The sequence below is a fragment of the Delphinapterus leucas genome, chromosome 8 (genome assembly GCF_059928025.1).
Source record: "Delphinapterus leucas isolate spDelLeu-1000000601 "Yukka" chromosome 8, BTC_Dleu_Yukka2, whole genome shotgun sequence".
NCBI lineage: Eukaryota > Metazoa > Chordata > Mammalia > Artiodactyla > Monodontidae > Delphinapterus > Delphinapterus leucas.
In genome coordinates this window covers 86,216,005-86,240,000 of record NC_143136.1, presented here as the reverse complement: position 1 = coordinate 86,240,000, position 23,996 = coordinate 86,216,005, and the positions used below count along the sequence as shown (strand labels likewise).

Here is a 23,996-nt window from a genome sequence, read left to right as displayed (position 1 = left end):
GTTGAAACTGGTCAAATTAGTAAATAATACAAGTTGTTTTTGTTTTAATGGTAATACTTTGTTAGCAATGTGTAGCTATAAAATAGTGTGGTGATAACGGTATATATAAAAAAATATGAAATCCTATTCTTACACTTTGAAACTTCTTGAATGAGATTCCGTTTCCTGGAAGCGCCAAGCTGCTGTTGTTAGTTGAGCAAATCACTGCAAATAATTATCCGTGATTCAAATTTAATCTAAGTACACAACCATGAATATAAAGACACTGAGTAGTGCCACCCTGGCATCACACTGGTAGCACTGCCACATTAAAATGATCTTTTTCTAAAGCTATAGGGACAACAAATTACTAAGTCGATCATCAGAATATATTTTCTATTACCAGTTCGACAACTTACTAAATTGGTATGTCTTACACTTACCACCTGTGAGGCCAGACAATATGCAATGGTCTTTGTTGATCATCAGCTCCAGCCAAAATGTTACACGGATTTTGTTTATGTTCCCCATGATGAGTGCTTGAATTATCTGATGAGCTGAATGTTTTCAAGTATGACTCCTGCCTTACTGAGCCACCCAGGTTTTCTTGTTGTGCAGCATCACAGGATCCAGACTCTGAATCAAAATTCTTCAATAAATTCTCAGAACCTCTCTGCTCCTGTTGGAAAGGAAGGGCCATGGATGGAGCAACACCGCCATTTCCTTTAAGGCTGAGTATCTTCTGTAAATGCGCTGCTTTGTGCTTGGGCATGAATCTGTTACAAAAAGAAAATGCAGTATACGTTTAGTGAAAATACTATTTAAAATGTGCTCTTTACCTTTCTGTAAGCACATGATGATGATGTATAAAAACTGAGAAAAAAAAAAATAAAGATACAACAAAAATTCTAGGAAGAGCACAAAAAGCAGTAGTCACCAAGAGAAAGTTCAAAAGTTTGAAATTAGACCAGATTGTCTTTGGTTTCCAAAGAGTTTCTGTGGCTATAAAAATCTGCACTGCACATACCGTAAAAAATCAGGGTAGAGCGATGGTTTAGCGTTTTCTTTACTTGTCTTTCTGGAGTTCTATGTTTTCCAGTCATGACATGGCCCAGTGTTTATTTTCAAAACATACTTTTGCTCATTAACCTACAAAAATGCTTGAAACCTCCTGAATTAACACTGGGTATTTCTGCTCACACGACTGTTCTGTATTCCTGGGCACTTGTACGCATTTTTATTAAGTTGACTTTGCTAATATTTCCTTTTTTAAAGAAAATAAATTTATTTATTTTTATTTTTGGCTGTGTTGGGTCTTCGTTGCTGTGCATGGGCTTTCTCTAGTTGCAGTGAGCGGGGGCTACTCTTCGTTGTGGTGTGCAGGCTTCTCATTGTCGTGGCTTCTCTTGTTGCAGAGCACAGGCTCTAGGCACACGGGCTTCAGTAGTTGTGGCACATGGGCTCAGAAGTTGTGGCTTGTGGGCTCTAGAGTGCAGGCTCAGTAGTTGTGGCACACGGGCTTAGTTGCTCCACGGCATGTGGGATCTTCCCGGGCCAGGGCTTGAACCCGTGTCCCTTGCATTGGTAGGCAGATTCTTAACCACCGTGCCACCAGGGAAGCCCAACTATTAGGTCAGCAGCTAAGCCAAAACCACATCTGTTGGACTTCATCTTCTTAATTGGCTCCCAAATGGTCTAAGGTTTTATAAGGATCACATAGCTTGGTCCCTTGCTAATATTTCTTGAAGTATCTTTTTATATTTTTTTCATTACCATCTCACCCCTTTCTTCCCATAATGCTTTGTCATAGAGTTCGATATCTGCTACTTATCGATAGAAGCAAACACATAAAATGCAACCAAGGAATTCACCAAGTACTAGGGAGCAAACCAGTAGACAGAGTGGGAGACAGACTTGAGAACAACAAAGGAACCTGTGGCGGAACACAGTATATCAAGAATGGACATTCTAACTTTTAAAACTGAGAACTAGAGATTAATTCTGACTTGGGGATAAGTAAAGGCTAAAAGAGGGTTTTAGTTGACTGATTCTGAAAGGCAGAGAGGGGGAAGTTTTGAATGGAGGGAACAGTGAGATCAAAGGAAAAGGGTGTGAAAGAGCATGAACTCTTCAGGGAATAAGATGCACAGCAAAGAGTCTGAGTCCCAGGATCTGAGGTATAGAGAGGCAGTCTGGGGCCGGACAACAAGGGTGTTCTCAGAGGCCCTGAGCCCCATGCAGAGACTCGGCCCCTTACCTGGATTGTGGAGTATGTGAAGAAATGGAGAGTACATGCATTTAAGAGGTAGGTGAGGAAGAAGAACCACAGAACCAAGGAAAGCAATGAGGAACATTTGGAAGAGCTGAGAGGGAATCTGAGAGTAATATCACACTATTGAGGTAAATTAAGAGCTCCTAAAGCACGGGTAGGAAAAAGAACCAAGAGCTCTTAAAACTGTTAAAAAAAAAAAAAAAAAAAAGAGTGTGAAACACTGCAGAGGTGTTACAGCAGCAGAAACGACAGGGCGATTTTGGCCTCATTATACCGTAGATCACTGGCTAGTGCCAGGGCGGTTCGTGTGGGGTGAGGGCAGAGAGAAACCAGACACTGGTTAGGGAGAGAGGGGGACAAAGAGAAGAAAGGAGAAGGCAAGGTCAAGTTTTCTTTAATGGGGTGCATGTCCACAGGGGTGCTCGCTTGGGGATACTTGCTAGGGAAGGGAGCAGGATCCTGAGGAAACAGAAAAGTCTTAGAAAATGGAAGTAGAGGGGCTTCCCTGGTGGCGCAGTGGTTGAGAGTCCGCCTGCCGATGCAGGGGACACGGGTTCGTGCCCCAGTCCGGGAGGATCCCACATGCCGTGGAGCGGCTGGGCCCGTGAGCCATGGCCGCTGAGCCTGCGCGTCTGGAGCCTGTGCTCCGCAACGGGAGAGGCCACAACAGTGAGAGGCCCGCGTACCGCAAAAAAAAACCCCAACAAAATGGAAGTAGAAAAACATCATAAGGTGTGATAATGGCAGGATGTTTGCTGCAGGGCAAGTAGGGCCTTATTCAAGAGAACACACACCGTGCTTCCTTACAAAGCTGAGAGGGAAGAAGAAGGGAGAGACGGAATTGAAAAGAACCGTTTCAGGTGGCAGGTGCGGAATCCAGTGCGTCCCCAAAGCCTTGGACGAGGCCATCTATTTCAAGCGAGGTGAGAAGAGATGGTGCTCAGGAAGTGACCTGAGTCAGAAGGTCGCCGTGGAGAGGGGGATGGGCGATCGCTAGTTCCGAACCAACGGGCAGGTGAACAAGGCTAAGCCACAGTGTGGGTTCTGCTGCGAACTGGAAATCCAGTCTGGCTGTAGTATGCTATGTACATTCTAGAAGCAAAAGGCGTGATGTGGGGGGCTCTGTGCTTGTTTCGTGAGGCCTTTTGAGAAAAATCACCTGAATATATAAGCCACCTCCCCCCACACCCGTGCCCTGTCATAAGTGGATGAAGTAGATATTGCATATGGACAGATAAAACACAAAGAATGGGGCTAAGCTCCTTGGTACGCCCTTATAAAGTAATACATTAATTCTTGATTTAAAATGGAAAAAGAAGGGAAAAGGATCTGAAAAAGAATATATATATATGAAATACTAAAAAAAACTGAGTCACTTTGCTGTACACCTGAAACTAACACAGCATTGTAAATCCATTATACTTCAATTTAAAAAACGAACATTGAATTTAATATCTCTCTTTAGATTATTAGGTTAAGGAAATTTATTGAATTATAATGAATGCTGTACTAACAATGTTTCTTCTCATCTACAGACCTTTAAAAACTCAGTGGTCACAACCTCAGTCTTATTAGAACTGCTCTAATAAAAAATTAGAGAGTTTATTTTTTAAAAAATGGAAAGAAACTTGGGCATATACAGATTAGAGTTTCAGATCTCACAGGTCCAAAATCATGAAGGGAGGTAACCAACTTTCTTCCTGAAATAAATTCAAAATATTGAGGAGATTCTAAGGAACTAAAAATCAATAGGAAAGTTCCCATCGATCACCACTAAAAGAAAAAACATGACTATGACAATATCCTCAACTTCTCCTAAACAAATGGAACAAATGGTAAGAGAAGGAACATCTGTACATATGTGGAAATCAACAATAGCGCAAGCGAAGTAACCTATTTGTTTATGTCAGATAAAGAACGCCAGGCAAGCTTAAAAAGGATTTTAACAGAATTACAAACTTGGTGCACGAAGGATTCACACACACACACACACACACACACACACACACACACACAAATCAATGGGCATTGAAACAACATATCTTCATTTTAGAAAACAGTATCATGACCCATCTTGCTCATAAAATCCCTTTATATTGGCCAGCATGTGAGCAAAATTGCAAATTAAAAGAGATGGGAGATTGGCTAAAGGTTTGTAAGCAACGGGAACTGGTCACTGACAAGGAATCTAGCTGTGGACAAGGTGCTAGGCCTGCTTTTTTGCAATACATTTCCTAAATGTTCTCACGGATGAACAGAATCCCACCTTAACCCAGGTTGCAGATGACTGACTAGATAGGTGGTGGTGAATAAGGACATGGGAAGATGCAGAATATCAATATGGACAGAAACCCCAAACTCAGCTTATTAATATTATGAAATTGACAAAATAAAATAAACCTGAAAGCAGTAGGACATGTGGAAAAGACTATGTAGATTTCCTGGAGTTTGACAAGATGAGTCTGGGCTGATTGGACCAGCCAACTAACTGATGCTGCTTGGTTATGGAACGTGATGTACAGGACAGGGAGAGACCAAGTCTGTGGGAGCAGAATACTGTGCAAATGCTGATTTCATCTGAGGTACCTGATAACTATATATGTTTGAAAATTAGAGAGTTCTAAGAAGAGCAATAATAATGATTAAGGCAATGGAAGAATTGATTTATGAGGACAGATTAAAGGAGCTAAATATGAATAGCCTGGTTAAGTGACAACTAGAGGGGTACATAATAGGAATCTCCAAGGAAAGAGAATAATTATTTAGCCAGGTACAAGGGGGTATAACTAGGAGTAATGAGATGAAATTAAGAATGGGAAAATTTAAGCTGAATTTCCAGAAAAACTCCCTGACGGTGTAATTTATTAGCTCATGGAATAAATTCCCTATGGAAATGCTATAGCTAGGGAAACTTAATAATAGAACTGGACAAAATACCAATAAATAATATAGATGATAATCCAGTACTTGAAAGAAGGTGGTTACGTGCTATGCTTTCCTTGTTTACAATATCTTCTCATATTTTTCTCTAATAGTCTTTTATATAGAGTGATTGTTACCCAAAGAAGTATTTAGGCAATTAGCTAAATCTAAAAGGAAATACGTCCTTTAGGTGAGGGAAGCTAAAATGACTTCAGTTTTCATATATTCTGCAGTAATAATTTTTTACTACTTTGTTTCAGCAGAGCTGATCTTGAAGCAAGCTGGACAAATGTATTACTATTTCTAAAAAACAAAACAAAACAAAACGATCCTCAACTACCATCCCACACAGTCTACTCTGATTCTCTGTGTGTGACATGAAACCCATATTTTCATAGACATGTTTTATATAAACAATTTATTGCCATAATAGAAATCAAAAAACTTTATTCCAGCTTTTCTAAATGTAGCTCTATGGTCAATTACTTCACATCAATACCAAGATCAAATAGACATATACTAACAAGCAGTTTGCTTAATAATAGTCACCACACTAATTAACCCATCCAGAACATCCTTAATCAGATGCTATTTGAAATGTACAGTGAAGAGAAGGCTGGCAATAAACGGTTCTATGCTAAAAAAGCAAATAATACCTTACCGATGGGGTGATACTGGCTTTTTTATAGAACCGGACAGAATGTTCACACTATCCTGGTGTGAACTCAGTGAAGTAACTATGCAAATAGGCACATGACCGAACACTTCCTTCCTCCTCCCCAGCTTCAACTCTGGGAGAGGTGCTAATGAGAAGAGGAAAGGTACAGAGATAAGGAGTGAAGGAGAGAAAAGAAAGAATACCAGTGAGCTGCCTTCTAGAGCACATGGCAGGCTTGCCGTTTAACCATCCCCTCAATTTTTCTTAAAGAAATGCTACTGCCCACCTTACTCACAGAATGTCCTTCCTGTTTCTGAATCTCTCAGAAGCCCTATTCAAACATGTTTTCACTCTTAGAAAGATTCTGGTTACCATAGTCGTTTCCAATCTGTTATCAGCCTCGGGACCCCACCCCCAACTTTTTTCCAAGCAATAGCCAATCTTTGAAACAAAAGTAGAACCTTCCCTCTGCTGCCTCTCCTTCTTTCCCACCTCTGTCCCCCAGGGTGGGTCCAGAGGCATTGCCACAAAACCCCAGTACTATGTTGAGGGATGTTTAAAGACACAGCTGGAATAAGTACTTTCCAGACCTAAATCTGATTGCTTCCCTGCACTACCCACATCCAAACACACAAACGTAGAGCTGGACCTGTAGGAATGGCCAAATGCCTTATTTGGATTAGTCCGAAAATACCAGATTTGGGCGGAGCTTAAACCGATGCTAAGATTGAGGGTAAGCAAAGGAAATGCTCTAGGCTCCTTAGCTGATTTCTGCTGAAGTTGAGAAGCCAGCATATGTTTAGCTGACCAACAGAGGTAGTCAGGAGGAAGGCGATAAGATAAAGCAAGTCACGTCGACTTAGGACATTGAGACTGATTCATGTGTTGTTGAAGAGAATGCTGTGGCTAAAATGTATGTCATGTGGAATACGTTGCCTACAAACATCTTTTTGAGAGATTTCAATGAAAAGTACTTAATATGGTAACTTCAACCTATAGAATCTCATAAATAAGCACCCACAGATAAGAGTCCTCAGGACATGATTAAGTCATGCTTCTCAAAGCAGATCTGGAAGATAACATGTGAAAAAAAATGATGCAAATGAGTGGATGATTAAAGAGACAGAGAGAGGGCATAATTCATCAACGAGTATTTCAAATATGAGCCAATGAGAAAAGAGGAGAGCCTTAGCAACTGGAATATGGAAACTGGCCTCCCTGTGGGGCAGGCACAGAAAGAGGGGGCTGAGGAAGCTCAGTGTGTGTACATGTAGCTCAGGTGTCGGGGAGGGAGAACAGTACAGCCATCCCTTCAGGCTGAAGTCTCACAAGGTGTGTTCTGTTTATCACGAAACAGAAGGTGTACGTATTGCCCTAGAGAAGGTTTTGTGAGAGATCAAGTTGTGGAAATGCTGGGTTAAACAAAGTTAAACATTTCTTCACGGCAGAACTTCCCAAAGCACATGCTAGCATGTTCAGTAAATATGTTCATTCATTCATTCTTTTGTTCGTTCAATAAATATTTATTTAATACCTATTGTGTGATAGAGACATTGTGTTTATTGTTTCCCAAACTTAGCACTTAATGAAACAAGGACCAATCCCCCAAAGCCCTCACCACCACCCCCACACACACGCATACACACAAAGAGGCACCTTAAGAATTAATATTCGACAAAGGATACCCTGGGAAATACTACTTTAGACCCTAGGAGGTGCACAGCCTGAGTCAAAAAGCATGGGGAACCATATAGGTGATGGCATATTTTATATAGTAGGGATGGCAGAGGAGTGGGAAAATGCATTCCCTCTCCAAATGATGAAACTCAGCCCAAAAGGCCATTCACCAAGGCCACACATCAGTAGAGAAAAGGAAGTCTGAAGATATCAGGGAAACCTGTGAAAAAAGTAACAGAAAAAAATACAGTTCAAGGCTAATATGGATGACAGCAGAAAAAAATATCATTCGATTTTATCACAGCAATTTCTGTGGATTCCGGGACAGAAACCATGTTGAGAATTGAAGAGAAGGGAAATAGGAATCAAAGATAAATAATTTTTCCAAAACCAACTGGGAAGACACATCCAGGCAGTTCAGTGATCTAAGTTCTTGGGTGATTTATAACAAAAACTATTCACTGTTTCCAAACAATGTGTTGGAAATTAATTACAAAATTAACATTTTTAGAATTTTAGCCACATAAGCAAATATCAAAGATAATCAAAAAATCATGTTGCCCACATGTATCCAATATATCACTTATATGGTAAGCAGATTTATATAAACCTATAAAGTATAAAAGTAAAGATCTTAATCTAACATTCTCATGTGCACGCATACACCCCCTATACTTCTTGCCACATTGTCTTCACTAAATAAAGGAATCACAAACAAGGAAGTCTATCATAATTAAAACTGGATGTCTGAAGACCACAACGTTGAACAGAAAGACAGACTTATGCTTGGTGGTTGGCTGTAGGGATGGCTGCTCCTCTTTACTGGAGATGGCTATGGGCTAATATTCAAAAAATAGATGGCACATGTCTACGAAGGCTGTTTCAACAAGAAACTCTGGCAGAACATTATTTGAACAAATTTGAATCACAGATGAGTCAATCACCATCCACATGCACATAGCACAAATGCTTTGGGGGAACAGCCATCCAACAACACCGCGGCTGTTTAGGCCATGTCATTGAAATGCTCGAGTTTCGTGCCTGAGCCAAATTTCAACTCCCATGGTGCAAATTTTCAAAGCCAACATGCAACATTGACAGCAGTCCGAGAGAGGATACTGAGCAAGGGTGTCTTGCTTTGACTACGAAGAATCTGTTTTGTGACAAGATAGGAAAACAGGATCCATAGAAACTAGCCTCAGTTAAAATTAACAAGCAAACCCTACTTGTTAGCCTGAGAAAGGCATGCTGAAACTGAAAGCATATTTATGGCTATCAGGCTGGCCTCATTATCCATGTATGGTCCCAGGGATGACATACTTAGTCAAGACAGCATCTTCTCTTGAAGGCTGCCAAAGAGAGAAGCTTCAGCTTCCTCTCTTCTGTTTAAGGTCCATCATTTTCTGATGTCTGTCCTTTAAATAGCTGGGATATATGACTGTCATAAGGAAAAGATGGTTCTGTTCCCATGAGTCTGTTTTTTTATATTTTTTTCCACCAGCATTTCTAAGAATCATTTCTGAAAATCTAACACTCTCCATGTACCTTATTTATACCATTTATTTACAATACATGGCTTCTTCTGGCAACACAATTTATGTAATTAGTATTATTTAACTTAAATAATTATGCCTCAATTCCTCATTCTCTTTTTAAAAAAAATTTTATTGGCGTATAGGTGATTTACAATGTTGTGTTAGTTTCAGGTGTACAGTACAGTGAATCAGTTACACATAAACATATACCCACTCTTTTTTTAGATCCTTTTCCCATATAGGTCATTACAGAGTATTGAGTAGAGTTCCCTGTGCTATACAGTAGGTCCTTATTCGTTATCTCTTTTGTATATAGTAGTGTGTATATGTCAATCTCTCTTAATTCCAAAGTGTTTTAGATTGTACACACTGCTAATTTAACTGCCTACTAGTATGAGCAGTTTGTCTTATGCAATTTTATAAAATCCCTTGATGATATACTGCTCCCATACAGAAAACATAAGGTCCTTAACAATGTATGAGACTAGGAAAACCTACCTTGCATGTTGCCACAGCCCATGTTTATCAAACCCAGAGCCAACCTTGTGAACAGATGCATGCACACTTCTCATGATTCACATTCCTCCCCCGAAAAGAGCTAAGCACCACAAAACCCTCTATTTTACACAAGGTTTACTGTAGTAATTGAACACAGTCAGCAAAGTCGCAAGCTAAACTGCAAACAGTGAATCTTTATCTTCCTACCTCTCCTGTAAGCACTCTCCACCAACTAGTTGTTAATTCCCTAAGAGCTTTATGCTCCTTCCCAGTGGCCCAGGGCCCCCATCCCTGCCACGCTCATCACCATGCATCCCCTTGCATCTACCTTGAATCATGTACTGTTCTTCCCTGTTGGCCTTGTTGGAAACTAATCTTAAATTCCCACAACGTACTAGTCATCTTCCATGCTCAATATGTGCCACTTTTCAAAAGCACAATACCTTAATTCAAGGAAACTAATCACAAATGGGATAATTGCACAGTAAGCCTATGAGATTCTTTTGGGAGGACAGGTGGAGAGAAATCTCTGTGAAGCACCTTAAAGTAAGTCCACTCAGGCAATGGGCATGTTGAAGAGGGGAGAACCCAGGCTGTAGTATTGGTACCCAGTATTGCATCGGTACTTCCTGTATTTGTGAATTTATTCAAATCATTTAATTTCTCTGAACCTCAGTTTTCTGATCTATGAAATGGGATAATATCTGTTTTTCCAAATTTCTTGAGAGGATTAAAAGAGAGTTGGTAATGATGTGTAGATGAGCTGAGGAAATCAAAGTAAACGTCCCATTTCCTTGCTTCTTTATGTAACATCCACACTTACGGAGTTATTTCTAAGGCCATCTTGGGTAACACTGGATTTCTTAGTTTGTAAATGCGTCACTGTCTTGACTCAGTCAACGAATATTCATTCAGCAAATATCTAAGCTCCTTCTATGAGCAAGAGGTTGTGTCTATTTTTTTTTTTTTTTTTTTTTTGCGGTACACGGGCCTCTCACTGTTGTGGCCTCTCCGCTGCGGAGCACAGGCTCCGGACGCGCAGGCCCAGAGGCCATGGCTCACGGGCCCAGCCGCTCCGCGGCATGTGGGATCTTCCCAGACCGGGGCATGAACCCGTGTCCGCTGCATCGGCAGGTGGACTCTCAACCACTGCGCCACCAGGGAAGCCCAAGGTTGTGTCTATTTTTACAAAAATGTTAGAGCATATGTAGTGACATTTCATACGTACTTATTTTGGTCTCTTACCCCCAGAAATTGTAAGCTATCCATATTACCTTTAAACTAAACTGTATTTACTGATTCCATTACTACAATGATCTAACTTTTCCATTTAAACTTAATAATTTGCTCATCATTTGTTTCATTAATAACTCAGAAGTGAAGTTTTAAAAGCTTCTATTCATTCACCCCGCTTAATTTAACGATAGTATACAAAAATGAAAAAAGTTCCCAAATGTGAATCTGAAGTAATTTCTTTCAAGCAAGAGGAAGTGGCTGTTTCACGTGTACATAAACTCAGCAAGCTGCTCGGTATGGATTTACCTCGTTAGCAAGTAAATGTTCACATTACTCTGGGAATCCCATATCTTCTACAGCATCAGTAAAGCACTGAAGGAAACTCTAAAAATGATCTCTAATCACATGTCCTATTCCACAATTTTTTTTGGAAGCCATTATTTGGAGGTTGAAAGCAAGATAGTAAAATGTGCTGGTATTGAAGAAAGGATCACTTTCTTCTTTCCAAACAAAAACAGGAATTCCCTTAGGGCAGTGTTTCCAATTGGAGAGTATCCTTTAAAGCATGGTATCATTTTATGGGTGCTATGGGCTGAAGTGTGTTCCCTCAAAATTCATATGTTGAAGTCCTAACCCCGAATGTGACTATGTCTGGAGATAGGGTCTTTAGGAGGTAAGTAGGGTTAAATGAGGTTGAGGTCATAAGGATTGGTCCATAATCCGATAGGACTGTGGTCTTACAGGAAGAGGAAGAGATCTCTCTTCCTCTCTCTCTCTTTCTTCCCCCTTTCCTCCCACGGCCACATGTGAGGACACAGCCAGAAGGCAGCCAGCTGCAAGTCAGGAAGAGAGCTCTCCTCAGAATTGACTAGACTAGCACCCTGATCTCAGACTTTCAGCCTCCAGAATGGTAAATTCCTGTTGTTTAAACCACCCAGTCTATGGTATTTTGTTATGGCAGCCTGAGATGACGAATACAACTGGATACTGTTGTGGAAAAGAGGGGAAAGAATCAATACCATGATGGGTGAAATTTCCTGAACAGGGTATCAGGAAAATGATAGAGTGGAAGGTACCATATCTATGTCAACAGACAGTGACAACAAGATGATATTGTACAAGACGAGAGCGCTAACCATCAAAACTAATAAGAGAATTTGGGGGATGAAAAGGAGAAAATATGAATTGTGAAACAAAAATGTTCCTTTTTTAACTAAAAATAAAAAGAATAGAGAACTGAGTTTAGGAAAGAATTTTTCTTAAAAATTTGTTCGGTTGTGAATAAAGTCACTTAATCTTTTGAAACCTGGGTTTCTTCATATGTTCAATGAGGATGAGACCAGTCCCCTAGACTTCCAATGGAAGTAGGAGGATCAAACTTCTAATCAAATCTACTGATTATCTTATAATTATTAAGAGGCAAAAAGGCACACTGGGTCAAGCAGGGCTCTAGGTATATTGTATTGTTTTAAATTCTGGGCTCTGTCACTTATTAGCTAACCTGGGGAAAGAGTTTTTTCTCTAATTATCAGTTACCCCATCTGTAAAATGGAGCTAATAATAATGCTGCCTTGCAGAGTTATGTTTTCCATGTTGCTTGGCACATAGTAAGAGCTCAGGAAATACTATTATTTTTTATTTTTGATAATAATGGAGAAGGTCAACATTATGCTCTCATGGTTACTAAAGAGATAATCAACATTCTAAAAACTCCAGTCTCTGACTCCACTGGCCCTCTCATAGTTAAGCTACTTTATAAATCAGAGACCCATGCCTTTTTTTAAGATGTGTTTTTCTTGTTAACTCTCACAAGTTACACTTTAGCCATCCATTTAAGGCAGGCATTTTAATGTTGCCTTACTTTCATTTGTATACTAATCAAAGATTTGTTCTCTGTCTAGAGGCACATTAATTACAAAAAGGCTCAATGTTATAAATCAAACAAATATATTCCTCCCTTTCTATTATTTGTTTCCTGTGGTGCTTTTTTCTACCTTACGCTTTTCCTTGTCTTTCCTTTTATTCCTTCATTTTTCTAACTGAGAGGTTCCATCTTCTCCCTTCTTAAAGCTGTATAAACCAGAAAAGTAAAACCAGGAAATTTAAAACATCAGTTTCCAGGTCTCTGAAGCATGAACAGATGGGCATCAAAAATCCAGTCTTTTATTTTTTCCTTTTTCATTTTCCTACCCACAACCTGAATAAATCAAAATTACCAGCAAATCCAACTTCCAGCACAAGCCCCCTTTTTTTTTCAATGCTACAGCATTAAGTATTGATTCACTACAAGTTCTGGTTCTACGCTGTCTAATTTTTAAGCCATAGAAACTGTCTTTATTCCAAACTAATATTTTAAGATACAACTTTGTTAACTTTACATTTGAAATAAAGCCTTTAAATGTACAAAGTGAGTGTACAAGCACTTCCGCTTTCTTCAGGTTTTCTATACTTTCTAGTATTTCTAAGTTTGGAAGAGATGGGTAAAGTGCTGGGCTATTACTAGAATATAACCAAGGCCTGAAGGTAAAGAAAGACTTACATACTCAGTGAAAATACTGAGTGAAAAAGGTCAGAGAGAAAAACATTTATTCACCGTTCAACCCAAATTGGAATGCCTATTATGTGCCAGGCGAATAGCCAAGATGCCCTCACGAAACACCCAATGGGGTAGGTGCTCCAATCAGGGGAGAATTAGGTATTATGATTATGAGAACCCAGGCCTGGGGAGGGGGGCTAATGTCAAGAAAGGCTCTCCAGAGAAGGTGCTCCTTCAGCTGAGACCTCAATGATGATTAGAAGGTAGCCAGGTGTGAATGTGAGAGGTGGACTGTGTTAAGAACAACAGCATGTACAAAGGACCTGGTGAGAAAACATGGTTCAGGAGTAAAAGCAAAATATGGCCAGAGCACTGAGTGAGTGTGGATAGCAATGAAGGTAAGGGAGGGGGAGGTCAAAAACGAGGCTCGAGAAATAACCAGGGGGAGGACTTTCTGCCCTTAATGATATAAGTAAGAGGTTTATAGCCATTTGAGGAATTTCTAATCAGATTGGGTCTGAATAAAAATGCTGCACGCGGTATGAAGAACAGACTGGGGAAAACATGGAAGAGTAAACATCAATTTTAAATCCCTCTGCCTTTTGAAGCTCTACTGAAATAATGGTATGGGAATTTTTATAAGGCATGGACTCTCAGGGACAACAAGAATAACTGAGTAAGATGACAACAGAAAAGAAATGTCAACTGGATTTCAAGAGATGGAAAGCAGATGGATGAGTGGTCTTGGAGCAGAGAGAAGGAGGCAGAATGCCTCTGTAAGTGTAGGTGATTCTGCTTGTGTACGTGGTGTTAGCAAAGAGACAGCAGCTCATTTGCTCCAGAGGAACTCCGGAAGGCTCAGGAACTGGACACACCAAGTGCCTCTGGAGGTGCAATTGCAGAACAGAGCTGAAAACAGAACTGGTAGCAATTCTATAGAAAGTAAACACAAGCCTCCTCAAGCCCACGCAGCCAAGCAGCTACCGTCCTTCTCCCCTGACCTCCCTCCTCAGCAGCAGAAAGGCTTCCTCACTGGATGATCTGGACCACAGAGACCAGGCAAGGCTAAAGGCAAGGGTGAGGGAAATTAAATGAAAGGATGTCTATTTATTAATGATGCTTCTCCAGCACCCCTCCTCTATCTGGCTCCCAGACAGCTGGAGATTTTCCTTCTAGGACATTATAGGAACCTTTCTCTGGAAACTAACTGGGCTTGACCTAGCAATGCTGACATGTGGAGATGCCACAATGAAACAAATGAATTCCTATGAGAAAGGTCACTGGTCAACAAGCCCTGTCTCTGAAATTCTAATCATCTTTTAAGGTCTCACCTCAAATATGAATGGAGAGACAGTCACCATCAGATATTTGAGGAAAATTTTAACATCAAGTTAATACGATGAATCAAACAAATACAAAAGGGGAACTTAGAGGAAACTGAGACAACATGGAGAGTAGAAGAAAACTTAAAAAATAATCCTATGATATCCATAGTGATAAAATAAGCTTTTGCATTCATGATGGGAGAAACAGGGTGTGATTAGAAAGGAAATTCAAGAACAAGAAAGAATGCTTACATATAAAAATATCATAACTAAAAAAAAAATCAATAGAAGAGTTAGAAGATAAAGTTGAGAAAATCTTACAGAAAGCAAAATAAAAACAAAAACAAAGAAGAAAATAGGAAAAGAGATAACAAAATAAGGTCAATCTAAGGTTCAGTAATGACTAATAGGAGTTGAAGAACATAATATTGAGAAAATCATGGGTGAGAAAATCAAAGAAAAAAATATAAGAAAATTCTTTGTAGTGAAGGAAATATATACCCAGCATAAGAAAAGAACAAAAATCCAATTATGGAATTTCAGAAGACAGGAGTTTCAGAAGACAGGAGTAAAAAGGAAAATCTAATACCTTTTGGGAGAGTGAACACAACGAGTCACAGGCAAGTTATCAGAAATAGAAATCAGACTTCTCAACAGGAAGTTCAAAAAGTAGAAAACAATGGAGCATTACCTCAAACTTCTGAGAAAAATGAGTTCCAATGAGAGCTCAAAACTCAGTCAAGTATTAAGTAAATGTGAGGAAGGACAAAGCCATTTTCAGACAAGCAAGGTCTTAAGAAATTTTAGCTCCCTACATTTCTTGAGGAGATATCGGTGGATGTACCCCACTAAAATGATAAAGTAAAAAAAGAGAAAGATGTGGGATCCAGGAAATAGTTGACTCAAGGGTCCAGAGAGCAACATAAAACGAACAGGAGCAGGAGAATCTAGGCCTCCAGGATGGAGGTGTCCAAGGAAAAAAATGGAAATGATAGATTTCCTGATGTGTCTGACCATATTAAAAAGATGAGTTAGTGATGGTGGCAGAGCTAGGAATGGGTTTATGATAGTGACACAGAAACCAAGCAAATAAAGCTAAAGCAATATTTACCTCCAGGAAAAAATGAAGAGTTGTTCAGGGAAGGAAATCTTATCATAGAAAACAATGATGGTCAGCAGGGAACAGTTTCACATAGCAATAATGTTATAAACACAGAGTATTTAATTAACCAAAAATTGAGATACAACTATATTGGAAGGCTAGGGAGAGGGAAAAATATGTGAGTGCCTGCATGTGCCTGCTCATACAGTAAGAGGGCTAACTAAATCACCATTTCTACTGTAGGAAGTCAACAGATAATATCTCATATTTTAAAAAATCAAGAAATAGCAAGATAAACAAAAGCTTTGTTAAGTGGTAGCTGGGACAGGGGGGCAGTCTGGGGTGGGATGAACTGGGTAAAGGAATTTTGCTTTGTCTTACAGATCCTTTTTGCACCCTCTGATCTTTTAAAACCAAATATATGCATTACCTTGAGAATCCATGACTTAATTAATAATCTCTAGAAATTTCTTACCAAAATCTCTTTGACTATTGCTTCTAGCATTTTCTCTAATTTTCCTTCTGAAACTTCTATTAGACATATGTTGAATTCTTATCTTTTTATTCCTTAAGATCTAGCTTCTAGGTCACTAATTCTCTCTTTACACATGTCTAATACTTATACTCAGTGGTTAATTTCAATGAATGTATAAAATTACTACTTAGTTCTTCTCAAAATATGCACTAAGATTTTATAGTGCCTTTTATTTCCCATACTTGCAATTTATTCTTTATGCTATTAACTGTTGTAAAAACCTACTTTATCTTCTCTATCCAGAAGTTCTAGTATCTGAACTTATTAAGGGTCTAATCCTACAGTAAGTTGTTCGAGCCAGTTTATCACTTGCTACACTAGGATGGATATTCAACAGGAAACACCAGAAAGCTACAGGCTCCCCAAAATGAAGCAATGGAGAAAGGTTTGTACCCAAGTTTTACTCTTCCTTTAAAAAAAACTCACCATTTTTCTAAATTCTAATATGTTTCCTTCGGCAGTCAGCAGGTATTTATAGAGCACCCACTCAAACCCAAAATTCTGCTGTTATAGGAAAAAGAATTAGAAGAAAAATCAGACATTTTAACATATGGTTGGATTTCCCTCTTCTAAGCTTTTTAAAGAAATAGTATGTTGGTTGTTTAAAGATCACAACAATCCATGGTCATCTTTCAGGACATGCTGAACATTATTTTGAGCTTTAACATTATTGGCAGAAGAGTTTTCTACTTTCCACCTTGAAATATCCTTTTTTGAACAGTGGGCATATATTTGCAGTAGAGGCTCATCCATTCACAGTTTGTGCTAACATTATTGTGAATCATAACCACAGAGATGTACAAACATCTCCTTAAATACTAAAGTGGATATAAATGGAAGTGGTATACCTTTAAGGACATAATAAATGTCCTAGAAAAAGTAACTACGCAGTGAAATTCTCATATAAAACAAAAAAAATTCTTATAATCTTAAAAATGTAATTATTCTATAATTTAGCTGTACTGAGAGTCTGCATCTTATTGGCCTGGGCTATTTTAGAGTACTGCATATCTTACCTGAATTGTCAATACATGCCCTACTTTATACCCATTTAACACTTCAATAATATATGCCAGGGCATAACTGAGTTCTAAGTTATTCTAGAACTGCATGTTATTTTGGGAGTACAGATAGCAAATGGCCAGATGGCCCTACAGTAAACTGCCGAAGGCCATTTAAAACTAATCCATGTGTAGATGTATTCCAACAGAGAATTATGGACAGCAACCAGTGAGATACCGAAGTTCTACTACAATATTATCTTTGTTAAGCCAGAAATAACATTCCGATTTTATAGAACTGGAGTTAAAACAAACATTATTCTTTACTTTCCTGTAGTAAATAAACGAGCAAAATCAACTCTATTGCCTCGCAGGCTTATGGTAGATGTTCAATATAGACTTGCTGAATGAATGAATGCCTTGGTACAAGGAAGTGGAATAGGTTATGTATATGCTATTCTATGCTTTTCTGGGTCCTGATTGTTTCTGTATACTGATATGTGGTTTGGGAGTTTGCATATGTTTTATTTAGGTAGTTTGCATATACAAAGTAGAAAGAGGTAAGGCTGTTTGAAGGGTAATTATTTCTTGATGGAAGAATATAAAAAGTATAAACAGCTCAGCTATTGCTTAAGCAAACTCAGCTCTTCATTCCTGATCTACAATGCAAATAGTATACAAAATAAGGTTTCATTAAAGAGTGACTGTCACATCAACAGGAAGGAGAATGAAGACCTGCTATGCAGGATTATTAGATATATTGAATTTGTTGTCACCAAGATCAACAAAATCCTGCTTCTAAAGACTACACACTGTGACATAGAAATAACTTTGCAATACAGAACACTCCTTTGATTTTTTTCCATTTTATTGTAATGGGGTTATACCTCTAGAAGAAATGAATGTCAATTTATTGATGGCTTGGGCCACTATTTAAAAAGTAATATACAGGACGTCCCTGGTGGTGCAGTGGGGATTTCCCTGGTGGCGCAGTGGTTAAGAATCCACCTGCTAATGCAGGGGACACGGGCTCGAGCCCTGGTCTGGGAAGATCCCACATGCTGCAGAGCAACTAAGCCCGTGCACCACAACTACTGAGCCTGCGCTCTAGACCCCGCAAGCCACAACTACTGAAGCCCGGGCGCCCTAGAGCCCATGCTCTGCAACAAGAGAAGCCACCGCAATGAGAAGCCCGCGCACCGCAACGAGGAGTAGCTCCCTCTCACCGCAACTAGAGAAAGCCCGTGCGCAGCAACGAAGACCCAATGCAGCCAAAAATAAATATATTAATTAATTAAAAAAATAAAAAGTAATGTACTAATCAGAAAACATCTGTGATAACTTACAATCCATTCTGAAAAAAAAAATTAGAAACTTTCTATCACATGATATCTCCACAGCACAACTCTACAGCGTACGGTGTGGAGTGTGACTTTTCCTAACACCTTGGCATTTCAGCTGAGGTCCTAACGCCGAGGACTAATACCTATAAATGCTAAACAGAGGTGCTGCCACATTTCTGCAGGACTTGCTAAAGGTAGAAATATTGGCCCTGTACTCTTCTCGATCACTGTCTAACAGCCTAAGTAAGAGGAGATTCACAGGAGTAGGTGTGCTCCATGAAAACCTCTCATAGAGACGGGTTGGTTGGCAGAAGGGGAGGCCGGCACCTCTTTCCCCAAAGTGAATGACTGCCAAGCTGCCAGAACCCAAAAGCCTACCTCCTCTTGCCCCTAAAACAGAGTTCTTGGGAGAACCTAACGCATATGCTGCCCCCCACCCCCCGCCCCCGCCAAATATGGGACATAGGTCCTGATGAGAGTCAGGACTTCGAGATTTTGAAGGTAGGAGGCTGTCAGAAGTTGTCCACATGGCAGGGCAAGAAGAAAGGGCAGCAATGGAAGCAGCCTCCATTTTTTACCATTTGGAAGGGAAAGGGTACCTAATTTTGTTTTTCCCTGTGGTCCCAGTGGAGGGGAGTCATGTGCCATATTGAAAGGACTACGCTCAGGAAAGCTGCCTTCAGGGCAAGGAACATACTCCTGGGATCAGAGCGGAGAGAAGGAAGTGATTAGAGAGAATCCAGAGAGGGTTTCCTGTACAACAGGGAACACCTGTGGGTGAGATCTCCCCAGGAGTGTCTCAAAAGAACACATCTACGCGCCACACAAAAGTGCTGGCATCTGGCTACTGCCTGACAGAAGGCATTTGACACTCCAAAGAGACCCTCAAACAGCAGCAGCTATGTAAGAAGCCTTCCCCTCTTTTTTTTTTTTTTTTTGCGGTACGCGGGCCTCTCACTGCTGTGGCCTCTCCCGTTGCGGAGCACAGGCTCCGGACGCGCAGGCTCAGCGGCCATGGCTCACGGGCCCAGCCGCTCCGCGGCATGTGGGGTCTTCCCGGACCGGGGCACAAACCCGTGTCCCCTGCATCGGCAGGTGGACCCTCAACCACTGTGCCACCAGGGAAGCCCAGCCTTCCTCTCTTTTCCTCCAGTCCCTCCTCCCAGTCCAGACCCTGATGCAGGAGCTTAAAGGGGAGGGTAGGAGGCATGAAAGGAAGTGTATTTAATTGGCTTATTGGACTTGATACTCATAATGAGGGAACAGCCTTATGTCCTCTTCTGCCACTGCCTTCAAACACATCCTCACATCTCCTACTTCTTCCTGTTGGTAACAACTTCGGCAGATACCTTGGCTTTCTGGCTTGTGATTATGATCTTCTGGTACTGTTTGCATTTCTTTTTTTTCTCCCTCCCATGTTATAATCTAGGAATAGGAAAGGCCTTTTTAAACATGGCACTAAAGGTAGAAATCACAAAAGTATAGATTCGTTTGTGCAAAACTAAATACTTTAATATAACAAAAGCTTCATAAATTCAATTGAAAAGCAAGTGAAAGGAATATCTGACACATATGCAACTCACAGAAATCAATGCAGCTAGCTCTCCAGCAATCCCACGTTAAATTAGCTCTGCTATTGTGTGACCTGTTAGCTGTGTGACTTTGGGCGATTCACTTAGTATCTCTGAGCTTCAGTTTCCTCATCTATGAAAGGAGATTAATACCATTACCTTTATCAGTGGGTTCTAGGGAGGATTAAATAATCTGATTGATGTAAAGCACTTAGCACAGTGTCAGACAAATAGCATGTATTCAAAGAAACGTCAGCTTTGTAGCCTTATGACCATCATCAAATCTCCAAGTGGCAAGTTACAGGCAGTAAAAATTAATTTATAAGCATTCTTCCTCTCTTTTTTTTTGCCTGTATCGCCATAGTTCTCCACATTGAGCATCTGTTACTTTGGTAGGAAAAATACACAAACTATTTCAGTTAAAAAATGAGAATAAAGGCATTTGTGAGTCTCTGCCAACTTTACAAAGTAGAGAAAGCTACGTGTTTCTCACTCGGGCTACAGTGGATCATCCTGGCTAGTTTGTTATATGTAATGTCACTCAGAGTTATCGAATAGGCAAAATGGTTCTCTTCCAACATAGGCAAGAACCATCTGGTCATTCATTGACAGAAATAAATATCTGAACACGAATTATACTTCCACTGGTCAGTATATACACACACAAGACATGTGAAAGGCAAAAAAGCTTTCAAAAACATTCACAAGAATAGAATGAAACATTTTGTATCACGGCTTTATGCCATGTTGTCACGTCAGGTTGTACTTGTTTATCACATCACTTCATTTACTCTAGTAAAAAATTACTCCCAGGACTCAGTTTCCTTTACTGGCATTGCCATTCATTCTGGGCACAATTTTATAAAAATGAGGCGAATGGAAAGATACTGATGTCATTGTAAGATGAAGCAAAACCACATGAGAGGCCCTGGCTCTGGTGCTCATTTAGGTCCCATCGAAGTAAGAGGGAAGAAGTTCTGGGATGTATGTGTCACAGTATTGGAAATGGCTGCCCTCCACAAACAAGCCCAATTTACAAGAGAAGAACATATAAGGTAGAAGGGGGTTTCAATTTTTAAACTACATTACAAAGCACACATTTGCTTCTAAACTTTAAAGCAGTGCTGCATCGCATTTGGATAGAGTTATAGCATTGCTTTAAACACACACGCACACCCAGACACACATACACCATGGAGGTAATCCAGTTCCTCCTGCAGCACAGATGTGCACAAGAATGCTCTAAGTGATTAAGATAGGGCTTTAAAGTTAGTTAATTAGAAACATATCTCTTTCTGTGATCAACATTGATACTAGCTCTGAGTTCTGATTGGTGGAAATGTAAGTTTAAATTTAGATTTAAAATGTAAAATGCATGGATAACCCTTGGACCTGCTTTTGTGGTGAACTGTCTTAGAATGAGGGCCTTTAATATCTAAATGCCTTCCATCAAGGCTAACTGTTTAAAAAAGAGAATTCTGCTCATCTGATATTATTAAACTGAGCTTCTCATAAATAGCATGTTTTTTTTTTTCTTGGAAGGAAGGATAGCAAAAGTCAGGAGTGTAATATTTTAAATCCTATCTTGACAGAAAGAAATTGCTATCATTGTAACAAAACCCACATCACTCTACTCTGATTATTGGGATGACCCTTCTTAAAAAAAGCCATAGGGTCACTGAGAGAATAAAATACAATAATCAATGGTAAAAGGTTCAGCTTAGTGCTCGGCACAAGTAGTTGCTTAATAAAGTTTCCGTTTTGCAGAAATGAAGATAATTGCTAGAGAAAGTGAACCTAGAGAGTTACAATAAATATGTGCTTATTTTTAAGTTCAAGTTTTATTTTCTACCAGGCTTAAATATCAACCTCTGAATGTCCGGGTTATACTGGAAAAAACATTTCTGCAATTGGAAATTTTAATGTTACAGTTGCATGAAAAGTCCCAAAGGTCAAATGAAGCTCCTTCCCATTTGCCTCACATCCCCTGACCCAAGCCACATGCACAGAGGACACAGGTCACTCCCAGTCTCCTGGGGCCATATTGACAAGAACGTGTCCCCATGGATTAGCAGAGCAATCCAACTTCCCCAGTTTACTAAAGAATGGATCAGCTTAGGTCATCTTCTAACAAACATGTGTTACTCTTCTATTGGAAAACAATATGGATGTTCTCATTGAAAGAGGTACACTTGATCATTTCTGCCTGCTAGTATTAAAGAAGCTGCTGGTGTTGATGGCACAGGCACTTAGATGAAAAACTATAGACCTTCCAAATTCTTTTATTTATATATTGTTCACAATTCCAGAGAGGGTGATAACAATGCCAATTAAATTCTCCTCTCACTGAAGTATCATATATGTCCTAGAACAGGGCTGAGAGTGGGGTAGGGTGTGTGTGTTAAACTTCTTCAGTAGGAGGGGGAGTTTAGCAAGGTACCTTTAGAAGCAAATTGTCTCCGCCTCAAATTTCAGGGTCATCACCTAATAGGTAAGTAACCCATGGTCAATAAAATAACCTAATTGAGCCATTGGCTTTTCACTTATTAAATGGGAACAAGCTCCTACAGTTGTCTTAAGGATCAGATGAAATGGTATATGTGCAACTGATGTATAGTAGAGACTATTTATACCAATAAATCCATTTTGCTCTCAGATGACAGGCTCTAGAAAGAAACCACACCTGCTTAGCCTGACAAGCTAGCTGCTGATGTTCTGGGTGTCATTATTACAGCAAATCTCCCAGAAAAGTTCTAGAACTGGTTGATGAATTCAGATATTTCCTTACATTTATTTTTATATCTGTTTTAAATAGCTCCCATTGAGTTCCACACTTTGCACACGTGGCTATCAATGGCATTAGTGGTCTAAAAACATCCCAGGCACCTGAATAGTGAGAAGGGCAAACTATTATGACAAAAACAACCTGCCATCCCTTGTCACCTCATCTGATTTTTCCATTATTTCTGATTGATGCAGCTGCACAAAGCACTCAAAGAAAACCACGAGATACAGGAAAAAGATGTTGAGGAATACATTTCAAGCTGGGTGTTAAGTGCAGATATGAGAAACTGGTTATTAAAAACACAGAAGCAAAGCTCAGGGAGGTGGGAGGAATGAACAGGAAAGAATCCCATATCTAGACACTAATAGCCAAGGTTTCACTCTTAAGAATGTTTTCCCTTCTTCCACTTCCTCTTAGTCAAAATATTAAGTAGTCATAAGTTATACTCAAATACTGAATAGTTTTCCAATAGGTAAGCAGATATTAACTTCCTATTGTGTTAATGTCCATGATTTACTAAGGGCTATTTTTGCCATACCTCACAGAAAGTAAAAGAAAAATGTTGGAAACATTGTTCCTTTGGACATAATTTGTGGTGATTCTTTTTATTTTTCTTTAACGGTAGGTTACATAGGTAAACTACAAAAGCAACTACATATTATTGTGGGATAATATTCTGAATATTCTCTGTAAAAGTATAATACATGCATTAGTTTTTCAAAACCACAGTTAGGATTATCAAGGATTATGAGCATGAACTGGGTTGAAAAGCTGTCTAGAGTAGACTTTGGAGTGGGTTCACAGAAATAGGTATCCTATACAACAATAAAATCCACCATGATGCCTTTTCTAGAGAACTTATCTACAACTAGCAAAACTTGATGGGACAATTTCTTTTAAGTTTAAATCATGGGAAAGAGTCTGAATGATTTGCAAGACAAAAATAATGTGTCACACATCTCCAAATCACCAATTATTAACCTGGTGACCCTGAATGGGCTTCAGGGAGTCCTTGAACGCC

General features: G+C 39.6%; 1 protein-coding gene across 10 annotated transcripts in view; it reads right to left on the bottom strand.

Moving 5' to 3' along the window:
• QTMAN (queuosine-tRNA mannosyltransferase) overlaps window positions 1–23,996 on the bottom strand; it is a 451,841-nt gene that overhangs the window by 122,011 nt on the left and 305,834 nt on the right. For all 10 annotated transcript variants that reach the window (XR_002644005.2, XM_089916865.1, XM_022569666.2 and 7 more), the window contains one exon: window positions 423–755. Coding sequence is in view for 9 of the 10 variants with exons in the window: in XM_089916865.1 (XP_089772991.1) it covers window positions 423–755 (333 nt within the window). In the remaining variant the exon portion in view is untranslated. The remainder of the gene's footprint in view (window positions 1–422; window positions 756–23,996) is intronic.